Source organism: Aptenodytes patagonicus, chromosome 25 (genome assembly GCF_965638725.1).
Source record: "Aptenodytes patagonicus chromosome 25, bAptPat1.pri.cur, whole genome shotgun sequence".
In the NCBI taxonomy this organism is placed as follows: domain Eukaryota; kingdom Metazoa; phylum Chordata; class Aves; order Sphenisciformes; family Spheniscidae; genus Aptenodytes; species Aptenodytes patagonicus.
The window spans coordinates 4,209,241-4,229,196 of record NC_134973.1 but is presented as its reverse complement, the minus strand read 5'-3'; the positions used below and the strand labels follow the sequence as shown (position 1 = coordinate 4,229,196).

At 48.1% G+C, this 19,956-nt stretch overlaps 2 protein-coding genes across 4 annotated transcripts in view; one reads left to right on the top strand and one right to left on the bottom strand.

Moving 5' to 3' along the window:
- Positions 1 to 1,023: 1,023 nt before the first annotated feature.
- LOC143170888 (ectoderm-neural cortex protein 1-like) lies at positions 1,024 to 4,786 on the top strand. Of its 2 annotated transcripts, none has more exons than XM_076359550.1 (3): positions 1,024 to 1,054; positions 1,416 to 3,227; positions 4,192 to 4,786. In XM_076359550.1, the coding sequence occupies exon 2, from the start codon at positions 1,431 to 1,433 to the stop codon at positions 3,198 to 3,200; it is 1,770 nt and encodes a 589-aa protein (XP_076215665.1). In that variant the 5' UTR covers positions 1,024 to 1,054; positions 1,416 to 1,430; the 3' UTR covers positions 3,201 to 3,227; positions 4,192 to 4,786. The 2 variants fall into 2 exon arrangements, with proteins under 2 accessions (XP_076215665.1, XP_076215666.1); XM_076359551.1 differs by lacking the exon at positions 1,024 to 1,054 and adding an exon at positions 1,064 to 1,125.
- Positions 4,787 to 9,754: 4,968 nt separating this feature from the next.
- Positions 9,755 to 19,956, bottom strand: part of ARHGEF18 (Rho/Rac guanine nucleotide exchange factor 18) — a 51,380-nt gene continuing 41,178 nt past the window's right edge. For both annotated transcript variants that reach the window (XM_076359638.1, XM_076359637.1), the window contains 6 exons: positions 19,742 to 19,798; positions 19,004 to 19,051; positions 17,949 to 18,416; positions 16,898 to 17,225; positions 15,065 to 15,187; positions 9,755 to 14,974 (listed from right to left, as the gene is read on the bottom strand). In XM_076359638.1, the coding sequence (XP_076215753.1) occupies positions 14,814 to 14,974; positions 15,065 to 15,187; positions 16,898 to 17,225; positions 17,949 to 18,416; positions 19,004 to 19,051; positions 19,742 to 19,798 (1,185 nt within the window). In that variant the 3' untranslated portion in view covers positions 9,755 to 14,813. The remainder of the gene's footprint in view (positions 14,975 to 15,064; positions 15,188 to 16,897; positions 17,226 to 17,948; positions 18,417 to 19,003; positions 19,052 to 19,741; positions 19,799 to 19,956) is intronic.

Here is a 19,956-nt window from a genome sequence, read left to right as displayed (position 1 = left end):
AAAACTCTAAACCACGCTTTTAATTTGACTGTAGAGAAAGGGTGCTATAAACTGGTCTAAGTGCGTTTGCTTTATCCGCTCCCTCATCGAGCAATTTTAAATTGCAGCCGGTGAAGCGCAGGACAAACTGAAACGTCCAACGAGAAAGCAAAATCTGGTAACTCGGAATTTCTGAAAGTCGTGTTTTCTGTAGAGTGGTTTCGGTCCCCAATGACACGTAGTATTTAAGCACCTGTAGCGGCTGCTGCTGACTGTCCAGGGCAGCACTGGCTCTTTTTTAGCGCAAGACCTTGCGCGGGCAGACCCGATTCCTCCCAAAACCTGCTTTTTTGTTGTTGTTGTTGTGGGTGGTGGTGGTTCCTTCTCTTTTCTGCTGCGGCCATCAGCCCAACTCGGCTCCTGCATTGCCCCACGCAGGAAAACATTTGCTGAGCGGGGATGGTTTGTTCCGGCCGTGACCTCCCTTTGTCAGCAAGCCGAGATCCTCCGGGCCGTTAGCAGCCGAGCCGCTGATTCCAACTCGGGAGCCCCGGCTCCTGCTTTTAGGGCCCCGTTGCGGCGGGGCGGCTCCGCGGCCAAAGCTCCAGCCGGCCTTTGCGAGCCTCGGAGCTGCCGCACCCTCCCCTTTTCGGCTGCCAGCTGCTGCCCAAGCCTCGCTGCGGGAGGCGGCGGTGCTCCTGCCCCGGGAGAGCGGCTCCTCGCCGGGGCCGGGGCCGGGGCCGGGGCCGGGGCCGGGGCCGGGGCCGGGGCCGGGGCCGGGGCCGGGGCCGGGGGGGGGGGAGCAGCGCTGCGAGGCGGAGGCCGGAACGACGCGGACGCGCCGCCGCCGGGCGGGCGGGAAGGGGTTAAGGGGCGGCGCGCGCGCGCACGCCCGGCCCCGGCTCCCATTCACGAAGAGCGAGCGGAGGGCGCCGCGGCCGCTGATTGGTGGGTCCGCCGCGCCGGTCGGGGGAGGGGGCGGAGCCGGAGCCGGCGGCGGGGCGGCCACGCGGCGGCGGCGGGGCGCGGCGGCAGAGCGGGCGGCGAGCGGCGAGCGCGGCGGCCCCGGAGCGAGGTGCGGGACCGCGGGGCGGGGTGGGCGCGGGCAGCACCGGGGAGCGCACGTCGTCGTCGTCGTCGTCCCCGGTACTACGCGAGGCCCGGTGTTTGGTCCGGGACCGCCCGGTTCCCCGCTTCGGTCTGCGCCGGGTGAGCCCCGCCGCTGCGGGACGGTCCCTCCGAGCTCCCCTTGCCGGCCCGGGCGCCGTGCTCCCACCGCCGTGGGACTCCCCTTCCGAGCTCCCCTTGCCGGCCCGGGCGCCGTGCTCCCTCCGCAGCCCTCCGGTGCGGCCCCAGCTGCACCCCCCGCCGGTCCCGGGCCCCGGTGACGGCGCTGCCGGGCTTTCCCTGCTGACTCCCCGGTTTTTCCCTCGCAGAGCGGCCTCCCCACCATGTCCGTCAGCAGCCACGAGAACCGGAAATCCCGCTCGAGCTCCGGCTCCATGAACATCCACCTCTTCCACAAACCGGGCCACGCCGACAGCCTCCTCACCCACCTCAACCTGCTCCGCAAGCGGCACCTCTTCACCGACGTGGTGCTGCGGGCGGGGAACCAGGCCTTCCACTGCCACCGGGCCGTCCTGGCCTCCTGCAGCCGCTACTTCGACGCTATGTTCAGCGGGGGCCTGAAAGAGAGCAGAGACGCCGAAGTCAACTTCCACGACTCCCTCCACCCCGAGGTGCTGGAGCTGCTGCTGGACTACGCCTACTCGGCCCGGGTGCTGATTAACGAGGAGAACGCGGAGTCCTTGCTGGAGGCTGGGGACATGTTGCAGTTTCAGGATATTCGGGATGCTTCGGCCGACTTTCTGGAGAAGAATCTCTACCCTGGGAATTGCTTGAACATGCTGCTGCTGTCCGATGCCCACTGCTGCGAGCGGCTGCTGGAGCTGTCCTGGAGGATGGCGTTGGCCAACTTCACCTCGCTCTGCAAGACCGAAGACTTCCTCCGACTGCCCAAAGACAAGCTGCTGGAGCTGGTGGAGAGTGAAGAGCTGGAGGTAGAGGATGAGACGCTGGTCTACGAAGCTGTTATAGGTTGGATCCGGTACGATTTGCCCCGACGCCATGAAGTTCTGCCAGAGCTGCTGCGCTCCGTCCGCCTGGCCCTCCTGCCTGAGTCCTACCTGCGGAAGCAAGTGGCCTGCGAGAAGCTGGTGACCAGCCACAAGCTGGGGGAGGAGATCGTGGCCGACGCCGTACGATGCAAAATGAAAATCCTGCAAAACGACGGCCTTGTGACAGGGTGCTGTGCCCGACCCCGCAAGGTCAGCCAGGCCCTGCTGCTGCTCGGTGGCCAGACCTTCATGTGCGACAAGATTTATATGCTGGATCATAAAACCAGCGAGATCATTCCTCGTGCCGACATCCCAAGCCCTCGTAAAGAGTGCAGTGCCTGCGCTATCGGGTGCAAAGTGTACATCACTGGCGGCAAAGGCTCTGAGAACGGCGCTTCCAAAGACGTCTGGGTTTACGACACCCTCCACGACGAGTGGGCAAAAGCTGCTCCCATGCTGGTGGCGCGGTTTGGCCACGGCTCCGCTGAGCTGGACCACTGTCTGTACGTGGTGGGGGGTCACACAGCAGTGAGCGGTGCCTTCCCGGCCTCTCCCTCCGTCTCTCTCAAGCAAGTCGAACACTACGACCCACAGCTGGACAAATGGTCCTTGGTGGCCCCTCTCCGAGAAGGCGTAAGCAACGCCGCCGTGGTGGGAGCCAAGATGAAGCTGTTTGTTTTCGGTGGCACCAGCGCCAACCAGGAGAAGCTGCCCAAGGTGCAGTGCTTTGACCCCTGCCAGAACCGCTGGACGGTGCCCGCCAGCTGCCCCCAGCCCTGGCGGTACACGGCCGCCGCCGTGGTGGGCAGCCACATCATTGTCATCGGGGGGGACACGGAGTTCTCCGCCAGCTCCGCTTACCGCTTCCACAGTGACACCTACCAGTGGTCCAAATTTGGGGACGTCACCGCTAAGCGCATCAGCTGCCGTGCTGTTACGTCGGGTAACAGACTGTACGTGGTGGGGGGCTACTGCGGGGCTCAGCGCTGCAAAACGCTGGACTGTTACGACCCATCGTCCGACACCTGGAGCAGCGTCACGACAGTGCCTTATTCCCTCATCCCCACCGCCTTCGTCAGCACCTGGAAGTACTTGTCTGCCTGAGTCACCGTGTGGCGAAGAACCTGGGAGGTAACTAGTTGTGGATCAACCCAGAGCTCCTCTATATAACTTTGTGCTGCACAGGGGTTAAACCCCGAGGGGCAGATGCACGTGGATCTGGACTGGAGCTGTCCTAGAGAACAGCCTTGTGCGAGCATCAGCTCCAGAAACGTGCTTCCAGGCTGGTAGTTTGGGATCTAAAACCCTGCAGGAGAGAGAACGTCTCTTTAGGTGCTGAAATGCTGAGGGGAGAAGATTAGTATAAATAACAAGACGCTTAACCTGGCATCCTAGCCCTTCCACTGAGTCTTGGCCTATGCAAAGATTTTGGGGAATGCTTTCTGTGAGGAGGATTGGGTGTCGTCCCTGGTACAGAAAGCTCGTCGAGTCGATCATTAAGTTAACAGGCAGCCTGTCTGCAGGAGCTGGGATAGACCGCGCGGTGCCACGGGGGACTTGCTGCTGCTTTTAGCACGGCCTCCTCCTCCTGGTGCCACGGTTAATCTGCTAGTGGCACCCAAATGTCTTGTGGGACGTGAGGGCTGGTGCCAGAACAAGATTATAGCTGGGATTTAGTCCCAGAATGGTTGGTAATTGCATTTGTAAGACAAGCCCTGTCTACATATAAACACAGGGTTCCTCCGCTTCTAATTATTCTCTGGTGTCCTTTTCATGCCATTTCTTTCCTGCTACGCAGCGATTAACTTTTTAAAAATTTGCAACTGGAATTAAACCTTTCTAAAGGCTCTTGGCAGAAAAGATGCCAGCGAATCACAGATCCCTGCAGGTTTTTTTTTCTTTTCCCCTTGCAAGAGATGTACTACCCAAATGAACTTGCAATAAAATATCCTGCGATACCTATGGAAGATTCCTGGATGTAGGGGGAAATAAGGAGCTGTCACTCCACGATAGCAGCGTCTGAGGTTTTGAGGCCTGGGGAGTGTTCTCGGGTTTGCTGCACACTGGTCTCACAATACTTTCCTCTGCACTACAGGCTTCGCACCCGATTTTGCCAGTGTCTCACTTCACCGCGGATCCAGACAGAAGCCGTGGGCAGTACGAGCGCCTCCTCCTACCTAGCAAGCCTGTGAACTGGCCTGGATGCCAGCCCTTGCGTGGATCTCCGTAGCATCAGCAGGGCTCACGGCAACACAGCTTTGGCTTTGAACTGCTTCTGTAAATCCCTGTCCTTCAGGCCAGGGAGGGGATGAGCACAGAGGGACCTCCTTGGACTGGCAGCTTGTGCTGTCCCTTGAGACGGCAAAAGGTTTCCAAGTTTTCTCCTAACTCGTGTGAGCTCAGAGCAGGAACCAGAGGAATACTTTTTACTTCTTTCATTGAATATTTTAAGTGATATTTACTAGAAAGGACAAAGGAAGCTCCTAAGTCACTGGCAGCAGGCTCTGGACTGCGCTGCTGTCTGCTGTGACTTGGAATGCAGGCAGCACCGGAGGCAGTTGCCTGAAATGTCTTGACACGTGACAGTACTTTGCCCATGGGCTGGTTCTGTACATTTTTTTTTTTTTTTTAATACAGCAGTTGTGTGTGTTTATTACTCAGCCTGGAGCTGCTTCAATAAATCTGAATAAAATCCACCGTGTCCCTTGCCTGTTCTGTATGCTTAAGCTGCAAGTTTTCCCAGCCCACGCTTGAGATAACGTTTAGCAAAACAGCGAAGAGCGTTCCCTGCTTGAGAGTCCAAACCTTCATCGGCCAGAGAGGGCTCAGATCTTCCTGTATCTTTTGTAACACAGGACTTGGGAAAGCTCAGGTTCTGTACTGCCTTCCAGCTTTGAAGGACACACAAAACTGTTTAAAACTCCAAAGATTTTCTCTGCCCTTACCTGGTCATCCTCTGTGGAGCTGGGTTTCCTCACTGCCAAAAAAACTGCAGGAAGGCGCTGCCACTTCTCTCCCCAAGGGCTGTGTGCTCCGGGCCCTGCTGCAGGTGATGGTGGGGGCAGTGGTTGGGAAGGAAAAGCTCTGTTAAGGGTGGGAGGTACGAGACAGGAATCAGCACGGTCAGAGGAAACAGGCACCAAAGGTGCAACCAACCGTCTCACCACAGAAGCATGGGTTTGGGTGTGATCCATTATTCAATTTCAGAGTTAAATAAATCAATGTCACAACCCTTCCTCGCTGCTAGTATAGGCAAGAACTGGCAAGACTGGAAGGAAGCAAGCTGCCCTGCTGCTGGTGGCTGAAGCAGATAAACCGACTTCATTTCCATCCTGTTTTCTGATGCCTCTGCCATTTTCAGCCCCCAGGCTGGGCCTTTTCTCATTTACCCTTGCTGTGCCGCCTCTCCATCGCTTGCCGAGCCCGAGGGGAGGTTTGTGCACCAGGCGGCAGGGAAACGAGCCCACAGCCTGCCCTGCAAACCCAGCCTGGAGCACCACAGGCAGCAGCATAGAACCACGGAATCATTTAGGTTGGAAAAGACCTTTAAGATCATCGGGTCCGACCATCCAGCAGCTGGAGCGTGGGGCAGCTCCCAGCTTGGCCGCGCTCGCACACGTGAGCGCAGGCAGGCAAGCAAAGCTCGCAGCCCAGGGGAAAGCCACAGCACAGGACACGGCTGGGACTGGAAGCCAGCAGGAAGCATCTCCATCCCTGCTAGCGAGCAGGGAGCCGCTTCACCTTTATTATATCTACAGCTATTCCCGAGGGTCAGACAAAGTCCGACTTCGCTCGGCAAGTCAGGGGAGCGGAGGTTTCATCCACGGCCGTTTGAGCAGCAGCTGTTTTATTTATGCTGCCAAGCAATAAACGTCGGCTCCCAGCCACATCCGGCTTTTGCACCAGGGACAAAGTTGCTTCTAGCAACATGGGTCTCTGTCTGCCTCCTGCTCCTGGCGCTGGGATGTTATCTGAGCCACGCTCACGGCATTTTCAGCCAGGGGAGCGAGCGGCCCTGCTGCTGAAGCCTTTGCAAGCGTCTGTGAATTGCTTCCTCATTTCAAACTGTACTTACAGCTAACTACCTCTCAGGGAAAACCGGCACTTCAAGCACACCTGGGCTTGGCGGCTCCACACTGCTGGCAACAAAGACAGCCAGAGCTGCGTTTCATTGCCTTCATCCTCCTTCACCTGGCAGAAAACCCTGCGCTGTCCCTCCAGCTTCACCTCCTCCTGGCAGGAACCAGCTCCCAGCACAGCCGGGAGCACCCCTGGGGAAAACTAGACACCTTTTTCTCTTTGCATGCTTGACATTGCCCCAGCAGACCTGTTTTCCCAGTTTGACATTTCCACGCACTGATCCAATCACTACTTCAGTGCCAGAGCCAGAAGATTTAGGCTGACTGGGCTGCAGGTGAATTTGGTTTAGGGGTTAATTTGGTTACTAGGATAGAAATCCTCCTGAATTAACAGAATTCGATTAGGATCTCAACATAGCTCAAACCTAGGCCTCTCCTCCTAGCCCAGAACCCTGCTTCGTGGCTGCACCCCTCCAGCTGCAGGAGCTAGACCCCAGCCCACCATCACATCTGGAAGAGGCAACACATACGGGCATTCACTAGGCTCAAAGCCAAAACAATCTAAGCGTGACATCGCTCTCCCCTGGGATGTTCCTCTTCTCACACAAAGCCTGCAAGCCACCACAGCCGGAGAAATACAGCGTCAGGCTGACCCACCTCCCTCCTGGCCACAAGATCTACAACCAGCGCTGATTTTGAGTGAAATACGCTGCTTCTCGCGTTCGTAGCTGCATTCTGCTCAGCAGCCCCTGCTGCCAGGGTGCCGAGGCAGCACAGCCTTTCTCCCTTCTCCACTGTAGACGGCCAGTGCTGTTAATTGCAAAAAAACCCAGCACAGCAGTAACTGAGAAATTCCCTTCTTCTGGCTAAGATCAGGTGTGGATCATTCACACCCACCACACATCTAGCAAGGAACTGGAGTACCCGCTGCTGTTACAATGACGGTCCATGGCAGCCCAGGAAAAACAAAGCACTAACTACACGCAGTGTGATTTTGTCGATGACTTCAAACGTTTTAGAAGGGAAAAAGGACATTACACATCTGCCTGTCCGAAATCCCCTGAAAATTTGCATATCACATGCAGTCATCTGGGATAACTTCGGGTCTAGCAACGCACTGTGCCCCATACGGTGAAAAGGCACCAGCTGCTGCTCTGACATGGGAAAGGCACATCTACATTGTGCTGCTCAACAAGGATTTTTCGTGCTCCTGTGTGCATGGAGCCCCGTAACAAAGCGATCCCTGCCGTGTTTGAGCCTCCTGTGCGTGCGACACTGTCCCAGAGCCAGGGAACACGCGTCGCACACTCCAACGCTGCCAGCTCTGAGAGGGTTTGGCTTTTATCCTCTGCCAGTTCCCATGGGCCCAGAAGCAGCAAACAATGCAGGCACCACACAAGGACAGGCCCCACATCCCTTGTCTGTTGAGCCTTGGGCTGGCCCCATCGCTGGGATGAGAAATTAAACCGGATTTGAGTCACGGGGGCGAGGAAAGGGAAATGCAGAAAACAGCACATTCCCACTGTCGGAGCACATTATGGAGCCAATATCCTTTGCGCATATTTGTCTTCAAGCATCTGGCTTACCGATGAATCTCAGATGCATGTATGGGAACCATCAGCCGTGTTTCACCCACATGAAAGAGGAAGGTTTAGCATAAAGCTGGTCATTGCCTATGGCCTCAGAATGATTCATCCAAATAGAAAGAATGTGGTTTGGGTTTCGGGTTAATTAGCTACAGATTTTAAAGAGAGACAAGGCAGGGTGGAGCTGCTGGAATACTGGTATGAGCAAGTTAACAGCTCTGAAGGCACCACCATCCGTCCTGAAATCACACCCTCCTTGTGAAAAACGGAGAATGTGTCTCATAGACGAGTGACAGCGTTATCAATGATACTGTCAGTCAAGGTGTTTGCAATCACCAAAGGAATGTCTGCCTTGCTGTTGCGGCAAGAACTGAAGCGTAACACAGAAACATCCACACTCTTGAACACCGGTGGCTGCAGCCGCACCAAACTTCTAACAGATGAAAATTCTGCCCGAGATTTAAACTTGCCCCTGCCGAGCTCTGGGCTGCTGCAACCGGGCAGTTCCCAGCGGGAATCGGGGCTGCAGGGATCCCTCTTGGCCACGTTAACCCTGGATCTCCCTGACCCAGGCTCTTCTGTCTTTCTAGAAACAATTCCTACTGGTCTGACACATGATTATGGCTGCAGGAGACTACAGTGCAATTAGAAAATAAAAATTAAACCCACTGCTCTGGAAGCAGCTCCTCGTAACTTCTGTCCTAGACTGTCCCTCTCAGCTGTCCCCCACAAAATCACACTTCGATTCCATTTCTTGCTGCTGAAAAATATTTAGAAACGGACATGAAGTCACTCGCCCTGCTCTAGCGACAAAGACGGTGAGACGCGAAGGCGCACAGAGGCAGTGACCTCCAGCGGCCACTGCGGCTCAGCTCCCTGGGAGCTGAACGGAGCAGAAGCAGATGTATGAAATATTCTCTTAAAGGAAGTGCAAGCAAATGCTTGTACACACACACGCTTTAAAACTTCATTCGCTAACACATCAGTCTTACTTCCCATAAAGATCAAGTCATATTTTAAGCACTGGTGTGCCTAGAAGCTTTTGATTATTTACGTACGTTGGAAAAGTAGAAAAACTTGTGTTTTTCCAATGGAGTTCCAGTTTGTGCCGCAACCCAGATGTCAACTGCACTTCAGAGACTGACGAATGCAGACTGTATTCTACTGACCCCTGTACACAAAGACCCTGGGTCCTCCAAAGGTGCTGCGGTATACAGAGACTTATCGCTGCGCAACGTGATTCCCAGACTGCACCACTGGCACTGTCGCATCCAAAACCGGCCGAGGGTTTTCCTCAACACTGGCTGCTACAGCCCAGGATTTTGACGCTCAAAATCGTACCTCTTCCTTTGAGAGCAGCGATCCAAGTCCCAGTTCTCCTCTCTCCCCAGTTCTGCATCTGTTCTAATCTCCAGAAATTATTTGAGGTTACAGCTTTTGGGCTAGCTTGCCAGTATGCCACAAGTGGGGATTTTACCAGGAAACGCAACTTGCTGACTCTGGACTCTGGGAAGCGCTGCACCAGCCAGAGGCTATGGGATGGGGCTGGGAGCCAGGGCTGCCAAATTGGCACAAGCACGAGGGAGAAAGTTTCTATTTTTGTTACACTTGTTCCAAATGGGAACCGATACTGTCTGGGACAGAGCCAGGCACGTCTCAGACTGGCACCATGCAAAGTACCTACGTGCTAATATAAGCAACTTTGTTAAGTTCACTCTCTCACTAGTATGCTGAGTTCAGACATTTTGAGAGCAGCTGATTTTTTCCCTCGGGCGCTCACCTCACTGGCAAGGTCTGCAGCTATTAGTATCCTCCACTTAACGCCTCCTATGCTCCGTCCTCTCCTTTGGAAAACCGTCAGAGTTTTGTTCATATGGCACGTTATTTCTGTCCAGGGTAGAAAATGAGAAGCACGTGAGAAGCGGCTGCTGCTTTGATCTTTGGTTCAAATAGAAAATAATAAATAATTTTTTATATATATATATTAAGGCAGTCAGTTTTTAAATGCTTTTTTTTTATTGCTAGAAGTTGGTTTCAGTCCTATTGCAGCTCTGAAATCCTTCAGTGGAGAAACATTGCAATCATTGTAAAAATCATCATTTGGTGTGCTAAGATCAAGTTTACAATTAATCAAGAGTGCACAATTCAACAGAATATTAACATTTAACCATCAACTTTACAAATAAAATAAGGACTACAAAGATGTTGCTACTGCAGTATCAACAGTAATTATTTACAATGTTTACACCCTAACAAAAAACAAAACTGAACGCTTCCCCAACAAAATGGTCAATTTAACCACGGACCATGATTATTTATTAAATCTTTACAGTGCAAGGTGGGCCTAGAAACCAGACCTAAGACTAAAGAGCATCAAGAGAGTTCACAGCTCTGAGTGAGATTCATGCAGTTATGCCAACAGGATCTACTTTCATGAGAGGTTTCCTTCCAGGTACAAACAGAAATGGAATTTGAAATAAACTTTTCTAAAGTGCTCCCATTTCTTTCAGTACAAAAAATATAAAAAGCTGATTTATAAACATGGCACAAATGGTATGAACCAGAGCTCGCACAAATTGTATCTGATGAATAACATGCTGATGGTAAATGATAAAGAGCCGCCAGTGGTTACAAAGATGTTGGGTCTGGCCTCGAAAGAGAGAGCAGGGGAAAAGGCTTTTCTTTTACCTATTCAGCAAGAAGGTCAGGCAAGGATAGCACATGCGTAACCTGGCATCAAGAAGATTTTTTTTCTTGTAAATGCGAGAACTGCTGGGGAAGACAACAAAACGCTCCAAATTCCCTTGCACAGGGGCACAACACACAGGGACTCCACTGAGCAGCACCGGGGAGCCCTAGCTCCTGTTCTGCAGAGCTGAAAGTAGAAGTGAGACAAAATATGTATTTTTAACCCCTTCCTAGTTTAAGTTTGAACCTTCATTGTAAATGCAAATGACAAACACCAAGTTCCACGTATGCAGGATCATCTGACTATTACTCAGAAAGACAAAACCGTCCGCAAATTGTTTAGAATTGCTCCTACCTCTGCAGGAATGCTATAACCTCGATGAGCAAGCATCTCTAGAAATACCAATTTTTCTGCCTCACGTTGGGAAATGATTAGCGATCTCAATTTGTGGGACATGCCACAACTACAATCCACAAATAGCACAGTTAAAAACTAGGAAAGCATTTACAACACACACAGGGCAGATGTGCTCAGTACTAGCGAACATGGAGGGATCCTCAGCCTGAAATACAAAATGACCATATTCCGGATGGGAAGGGAAAGAGGAAGCATCCTTTACACCAGAGTTAAAATTGAAAATCAGAACCATAGAAACAGCCTCTACATTGCAACATCACAATATTAAAAGGACAAACATGACAATAATTTTAAGGCTGTGACACGAAGCAAAGAAGGCGGCAGTTCAAAGCTCGTGCTGTAATTTCCTCCACACCCCAGCTCAGAAAGAAGCCAAAAGGCACCTGGGAGGCACAGAATTCTGAACTGTCTAATCCTCAGATATCACTTAAAAGGAAACTTTTAAGTAATCAAAAAGTCAAATGGAAAGGATATTACTCAGAATCAGTAGCAGGTTACTTAGCCCAGGACACAGCAGTATTTTGCAATCTAATTTGCCTAGAAGTGTTACTTTTCTAGGAATGAGATTTGAGTAAAGAGTTCAAAACTAGTTCACTCAGCTGGAGTGATAACAATTTCACAGATTCAGTTTTGCAGAAGTGAAGAGATGACCCATTATTCATTTTAAGAAAATCTTCCACTTGCTTCCCTCAGCCTTCTACAAATAATTTTACCATACTCTGGTATGGTAAACTCCGCACTAGCAATGAGATATCACAGCATTTGCTAATTCTAAAACCTTCTCCACGCTGGCTATGGTACTGAACACGAAGCCGCGTGAATACCTAGTGTGGCACTTAAATGATTTTGACCCAAGTGAAAAGAGATGCAGTCTCTATTCAAGGTGAAAACAGTTTTCGCAAAGCTAGCTGCAGCTAGACGTGTGTATTGAGGACAGATGAGGACTTTTAAGATGATTTCTCAGTTACAGATTGAAGACCCCTATTCCAAGGAGCTTTTGGGGTGTTGAACCAACAGCCTAGCCTGTAACTGTCCTGTGTCCATTTGCTAACAGCCAGAACTTAGTCGAAGCACTGCTGACAATGAGTATTAAAACAGTTATGTTTAAGTTTAAAACATTAAAAGAAATGAGACCTCACTGCAGACTATTTTCCAGATGTCACTGTTCTGTATCTGAGTTCATTCATTGCACAGAAGAAGAAGAAGAAAGTAGCCAAATAAACCCCTTCAGTCCATAGAACACTCTCTCCTATACTTTAGGACAGGCACAAAATTAAACCAAATAAATGTTTCCAAAAACTGTTTTCAAATACCCAAAACAGAGGCATCCCTCTTTGGTTGGGGTGGTTTATTCCACTGATGCAACTTCACTTTAGGCTAAAACTCCTAAAAACCTGGTAATTTAAGGCAATGGGGGCATACAGTTTTCACTAGGAGCGGCCCAAACCACAGCACGAAGGAGAGAACATACTGCAGATTCTTGCTGCTTCACTGTATGTTTACAGGAGAAATTACACGGGTATCAGAGATGACTGGAGTCTCCACACCAGCCAACTGAAAAAATCAGTCCTACAGAGCTGCTGGGTCTCACATGCTGGCTTGATCAGAAGTTATGTTAATTTTAAGAAGAACACCCCTCCGTTCCAACCTCGCTTTTAGGAATGCAAAAAATGAATATAATGTAGAACTATGTTCTAATCATTACCAACATCGTATCACAACAACGCAAAAATCGCTATGTTCCCCACAGTGTTTTCTGCAAATCTAGCCACTGATAATCTGTGTAAATTCGGCAATGCTGATGATTTGTCCTTTTCACTTGCTTCCCTCAGCCTTCTACAAATAATTTTGTAGCAAAGGACCAAGCAGTCCTTTGGTATTATAGTGAAGTGTGTCCAATTTCATAGTAATAATTTGCTGGGGGGTGGGGGACTATCACCAGTCTGGCAACAAGACAGATGGTTTGGAGTTTCCTCTCGCTGAACTCGGTGCCATTGCTTCAGGTTTATGCCAGTATCACTTAGCAAAGAAAAAGATCCTTAAATCCAAGAAGTGTTAGAGCAAGGAGCGCTTGCTCCCTAAGACCAGTTCAGCATTTTGTAGCTTACCGTTCCCCTCTCACACTGACCAGTAAATTTGGATTTTTCAATTTCTTGTCTGAAGACAATAACCCAAATTATCACCACTTGAAAATAAACTCTGTATTTTCTGCTGAAAATTTATAATGTTTCTTGCACTGTAACTACTGGAATAATGTTAAAACTTTCAAGCAAAGTGAAGTGAGGGCCTTAAAGAACATTACTAACGTTACATAGGGCCTAACCACTGAGACAGCATCAATGATTTGGTGAGGTTGACAAATTGCCATTCAATGCCATTGCCATGCGACCAGATGGAGAACTGACCAGGCATTCCCTCCATCAGTGCTAAAAATCACTTTAAACCAGGGTTAAAGATATGAAAAAAAACCTATTACCAATCATGTTCTGAAAGGTATTAACCCAAGTTTTTAAGCTCTGAGATACTGATTTCTTTAATTCTGTAATAATACCCCCTAAACAATCTCTCCTGTGCAGAATATATCTGACCGGTCACATTCAACATATATTGGAACAGACATCCTTAAGCCACGTGTGTAATAAAGAACTGAGATACAGAGTGAAGTAATAGAATACAACAAAATGACTGTGCAAATTACTACAAAGGGAAATAATGCCTTTTGAACAGAACACTTAAATGTCATCACCATTCCATGATTAAGAACTGACCCATTTAACAAGAGGTATCAAAGCTGGTTTAGCTGTAAGCAGCTAAACCAACACAGGTTTAGCTAAGAGTATTTTTTTTTTTTTAATTTTAAAACCAAACAGTTCTTATTCCCTTCATTCCTAAAACAGTGCTGCAGAGAAGTCTCTGCAGTAACAGCAGCTTTGATATCTTCTGGTACTTGGAGTAAAGTCCAAACAAGTTAACAGACAAACAAGAGATGCAGAAAACTTAGGATTAAACAAGACAATAAATTACTGCATTCAAACGCTTCTTATACATGTCTTCAGCAAAGAACAAAATCCAAGTCTCTAAGTTCATTCTGAACCAACTCATGAGTTTTGCTTGGGAACCTGTACCGCTCTCACTAAGACGGAGAGCTACCCAGAGCTACCCAATGTCTCCAAGGAGACAGGTATCCCGGTGCAAGCTGATGACCAATGAAATGTGCATTTAGTCCAACTCTTCATTACCGTTGTATATTCTCACATGTCCAACCCTTCTCATCCACAGGCAGGCGGAGCTCCTGACCCATGAAGACTCTGTTAGGAAGCTTACCTTTTCTCTTCCACCGTACCTGACCACTGAGCATGTGCTCCACTGAATTCACTAAAGAAACAGAGACGCTAGTCTGGCTCCTCTGAGCGGGTATCACAGTGTCTGTCATGCCTGGCTGTAAGGAGACTGGCTTGCTAGTCAACTAGTTATCAACACACTGTTAGCATAATCCATTACCGACCATGTACCTGTGAAAATGGACTTAAAAATTTGCAGCCATTTTGGGGCCTACTACTAAAACTTTTTACATAAAAATCTGGATGGTTCAACATCAACTATAACAATTTATAAGATGGTGCCCACAAAGAGTGTACAATCTCCGAAAAGAGCAAATTACAATAAATGGCAGTATTTTAATACGCTCTGAATTTATATACCCATGCCACGTGTCAATACATTTCCATGTTTGGAGAATTTAAAAGCAAATTGTTACTACTGTGCCCTCATTCTGAGCTGCTGGCAGAGAAGCCAACGAAGTAGAACAGTAATCCTGGTCTGGTCCTTGCTAGTAGTAACGGGGCAGGGATGAAAAGACATCCATATCAGGTCTCTGTCACGTTGAACACTGGGGCCTGAGTTCTTGAAACAGTGTGTCAGAAGATTAATCTTTAAATGGAAACAATTAGAAGAAAATTACATCTTCTTTGCTGGTATCATCTTGCACATTTAACGGACTTGGCTGAGAGGTCACCAGGGTCTGAACGTGAACGTTATTGGGTTTGAATAGGTTCGCTGAGGCAGATGAAAGTGCTTCCGGCTGAGCATCTGTAGGGCCATACAATTCTATAGAAAAAAATGGAAGATGACATATTCATGACACTGCACAGAGAGGCTGATGCATTTCCATGGACATGCAAGTTGGTCAAGACATACCTGGCTGGAATGCAGCGGTCTGGCTGCTTGGGAGGACTGGACTTGCTGATCGTCTGCCTCTCAGGACACCCTCCTCTCGTCCAACAAGCCTGGGGGGAAGCAGCTGCTTCTGATCAACGGATGCTACAGAAAACATTTTACAAATTAGTATTTGAGGCTAGCAGTACTTCACAGATTTCATTATTTCATGCTGGGGCCCACTGTAGTGACACCTTTCATATCCAAGGAAGCTGTTATACCACAAAGAGCTGATGCCTCTGTTGCAAGTAACTTAAATTTTCTCTTCAGCTGTTTAGACCATGAATACTTTCTCCTCTTCCTTGAGGACTTCTAATTCAGTTACTAGCAGCCCCTGACAATCACAGATTTAAAACCTAGTATTATAAAGCACAGTAGAGAAAAAAAATCTTTGTCCTTAGCAGTCAAGTAGCAGCGGCTATTTGCGCTACTTTTAACACGCAGCACTGTGATGAACTTTTGTCTCCGCTCTCCATCTGTCTCACAGCTGCTCAGCGGCAGAGTCCACTGGTTCTGGTGTTATGGCCTGTCGGTTTCTTAATTTCAACAATAAAAGCAATTCATGAAATGGTTACTCTGGATCCAAAGAACTCCCCTCAGTGCACATTCCTTACACGTCACAAAACCCAAATTCAATACACAGTATTTTGCCTCTGGTACAGAAAGTCTTGTTCCAGTTTATTCTAAGATCTACATATGGGCATAACAAGCATGCAATCCCACTAATGCTCATGAGAGAACAGAGACCAATACATTTGTGTTTTATACCTTTCATATAAATTCCAGAAAAACACCATTAAGTACATTTCCACTGCAGAGATCATTATGTAAGAGCTATTAAAAATAAACTTGGGGAGACGTGGTATTAGAGCTTTATTTTCCCATTTACCAGCATTTGGTATTCAGGGTAAGAGGATATCAGGCTTCATTATGTGCAAAAACATAAGCAAGTTTGCAATTGTACTAAACTTTAGGTACAACAGAGACAGACGTTTCTACAATGTGCAAAAGACTTTCCCCCTCCCCTCCCTAGACGGCTTTGGCCCTGAGTCTGCTATAGTAGCGTAGGCCCAAGTGACGGGTAAGCTTGCCAAGCCTGAATCCTATACAAAGCTAAAAAGATAATTTTGTAACTTAAAATTATAGGCCATTCTCCTAAGCTGGCAGTAAGGCTATTTTAAGCGGTAGAGAAAATGCGGTTTTTACTGTGTCTGTCATTGGCAAAGATCACTACTTTAATACCTAGCAGTTAGCAGCAGAAATTACACTATGACAGGGTGACTGCATTTTTACTTGCTTCTATTTCTGACAAAATTAACCCCTTTCAACTCTACAACACACACAGCATCTCAATTCTGGCCTGGAAATATGTATTTAATGACTGACTGGTGCCAAGAAAGGCATTACATTCAATGTCATTACAACTCCGGACAGATAGTGAGGTAAGGTTAAGCCAGCCTCAAAACATTTCACTCATGCAGCACAAGCAAAACATTTGCTATTTTCCTTTAACACTACAGTTAGGCAAGAAGGTTTTACAGCCAGGTTTACAAATTCTTACCACCATTCTGTACTGTTGGATTACAGAACTCCATTTTCAACATCATCCCTTTGGGCTACATTTCCAATTTAAATAGTATACACATGTAACTCCTAATTTAAGGATTTTAAGAGCCTACTAACTGCAGTAAGCACACTAACAATTTGTAGCATACTAATTTCTGGGTGCCACACCGGTAGCCAGAGGTTTAAACTACAGTGTTCCGTCTCCCTGTGATGCTGGCAGAGATCAGAAATGCATTTAAACACACATACCTGAACTGTCTGTCCTATGAGACGCTTTGTTCTTCCCACCTTTCTCTTTGCTTCCTTTTGTAAAAGTGGCCAGCTTAGTAGGAATCTGCTGCTGGACTGCAGCTGGTTTCTGTATCTGATTCGTTGCACTCAGGAGATGTATTGGCACTTCATTCTTCAATGCAAGAACGGGACGATTCTCCAGGGTGGTACTGTCCCTACGAACCAAGTCTGGCCGTTCCAGGTAATCCATCCCGGAGACACTCACTCTCACAGAGGTTTTCAAGAGGGATAGAGGTGGTTCCACCCCTTCTCCATTGAAGCTAACAGAATGACTTAGCATCTGGTTCTACGTGAGGAAAAAGGCATTCTAAGTCAAACGGGTATTTTCACCCTCGGATACAACAAGGAGAGACCACCCTCAGCCCTGAGAACATAAAGCACTTGCTAGTGAAAAATATAACAGGTTAGACGAAGCCTAAAGCACGCTGGCAAACAGAAGGAAGAGCAAAATTATAAGTCCTTGAACACTGAAAAGGACCTCAGCAGCTTCAGACTGCTTAATATTGCACCTAGCAAAGGAACGCAAGAGCAGACCGTGCTAGGTGATGACAGGATGGAGAGAAAGCAGGACTTTCAGACAGTAACAAATGAGCCAATTTAATCAGACCCCAAAATTCACATTTTGAAACATAAGAAATGTTTTTAGAAATCAACTGTACAAAATGCTACCAATGTAGCACACCTTCTGCAATCACCTGCCCGCAACAGGGCAGTTCCTGTATTAAAAAAAAAAAATCCCGTCAGCCGTGTTCAAAAATAACTTATTCTCCATTTCTTTTTTTTTTTTTTTTAAATATTCTCATTACCAAATGTCTGGGTGGAATTTCACAGACACTGGGGAACTGCCAAGCTGTGATCTCTCTGACAGCAGCCATCATCAGCTACTTCAGATGATGGTTCAAGGAGCCCGGTAAAAAGCAAACATGGGTTAGTGCTGCAAAAAGGGCCACCTTCATTCAGAGGCAAGCAGGTTAACAGAAATAAAACTCCAAGAAAACACATTCCTCACCTGTCCCATTTCTGGGGAGAACGTGCCTGACACTGTGTTCTGCTTCTTCAGCTTCCTTAGCTGATCTAGACGCTCCTTCTCTTTCTCGACTGCTCTCTGAGCTTCCCGCAGCCTCTCTAGGTCATGCTGATAGGCCTCTCGCTGCCTCTCGAGTTCTTCCCTCTCCTGATTCAACTTCTCTCTCAGCTGCCGAGTCTCCTCTTCACGCTCCTGCAGCCGGGCTTCTGTGCTTTCAAATTCCCTCTGCTGCCGACTCCTTTCCCGTTCCAGGCGTTGCTGCTCCAGCTTCAGCTGGCTCTGAAGTTTCTGTACATTCATCAGTTCTTCTCTCTGTTTTTCAAAGTTCCGCTGTTTCTCCTGCTCTAGCAGCAGATTGCCTCGTGTAGACTGCAGCCGGTATTGCTTCTCCCGGTCTACCATGGTGGCTCGTTGCATCTCAATGTAGCTGTCCTGCTGAGATATCACTGCCTGGAGGGGAAATACGAAGTTCAGCGTAAGGCACATGGGTTCAAAAAAACGTGCTCAGCTAAACAAAAGACAAACAGCATCTACCAGATTAGATCACAGATACTTTTGTCTTCAAGAGCAGATCTAACTTCCAGCTTGTACAGCCCATTGTGACTGACACAATACTGAAGATGGCTAAGCAAGTAAGTTATGCTTACATGTGTCAAAACTAACATTTCTTGCACTCTGAATCCAATCAGTCAAAATATTGCTGATTACAAGGTTACAGTAAAAACAACTCATACACACACGTGTATATCAACAACAATTTTAAGAAGAAATGAGCACGGAGATCAGACAGAGCTCAAAGCAGCAAAAGAATTGCATTTAAGTGAGCAGGAAAAAGGAAACAATTACTTAAGACAACAGATCTAACACTTCCTTCAAAATACCAGACACAGTGTTTGTTTCCTTGAGTCTCAGGTCTTACATTCTGCACTTCACTCTAGCTTTAGGGGATATTTTCAAGGTAGCTCCTTTCCATACCTGCATAAATTTTATTACATTTAATGCCTAACAAACCTCTTGGATAGTAAATAGTGGTTTACCTGAAGACTGAAGAGCAACTGTAACAGCGTTTGTATCCTTTGGACAAGCTGAAGAGGAGGGGAGGCAGGGGGAGGAAAAAAGACATTAGACACTTGAACAGAGCTCTGTTTTGATGCATTAGACTTTTTTTTTTTTTAAAACAGTGAACACAATCAATGGCATCTGTACAAAACCACAGACAATGGAAGCACAGCTACAAGAGTACTCTAACACAGTAATAGCCAATAGAGCACTATGCAGGCACGATGAATTTCAGTGTATTAGTCCTCGCGCAGCTGTAAATCGGTGCCAAGCAAATCCCACTGGGATTCCAGGGAGCAATCTTCATCATCAGTTTTCTTCACATGAGCTATTTAATGATCCCTTCCTCCCATGCTCCAGCACTGAATCACTACACAGGTATAGCAGTCACGGGAGACTCAGAGGCAAGTTTTGTCAATGAGCTGAGAACATGCAATCCCTCCAAAGATGCAGGAAAAGTAGTTAGTTAGCCAGCTCTTTGAAACGCGTGTCTGCATACTCAGAACCCATCTTTGTTTTCTAAAGGGACTTTAATCTCTGCATTCATAATGCGTTAGAGTCATAAGGTACAGGCCGTTAATGTGCTTGTGGTTCCACAAGACATTAAAAATACTGAGTTTTTTGGTGGTTTTTTGTTTGTTTGTTTTGTTTTTGCATGCTATTATTATAATATGGCTATTTGCCATTAGATTTCCTAACAGCAGAAGTAACAATACCTGAGCGACTATGATGGGCTGAAAAGCACTGCTGTCATCCAGCCTTGTTACATCACTCTGTAAAAAAGACAAAACCAACATCTGCGCTAGAGTCACTTGTTGGGCATTGGTAGTGCTGCCAGAACAAGTTGGAAAGGTTCATCTCATTAGGGAACAGCATTTACCGCTGGAGCAGAGATTGCTCCCATAGACTGAAGGACACATATCAAAAATAC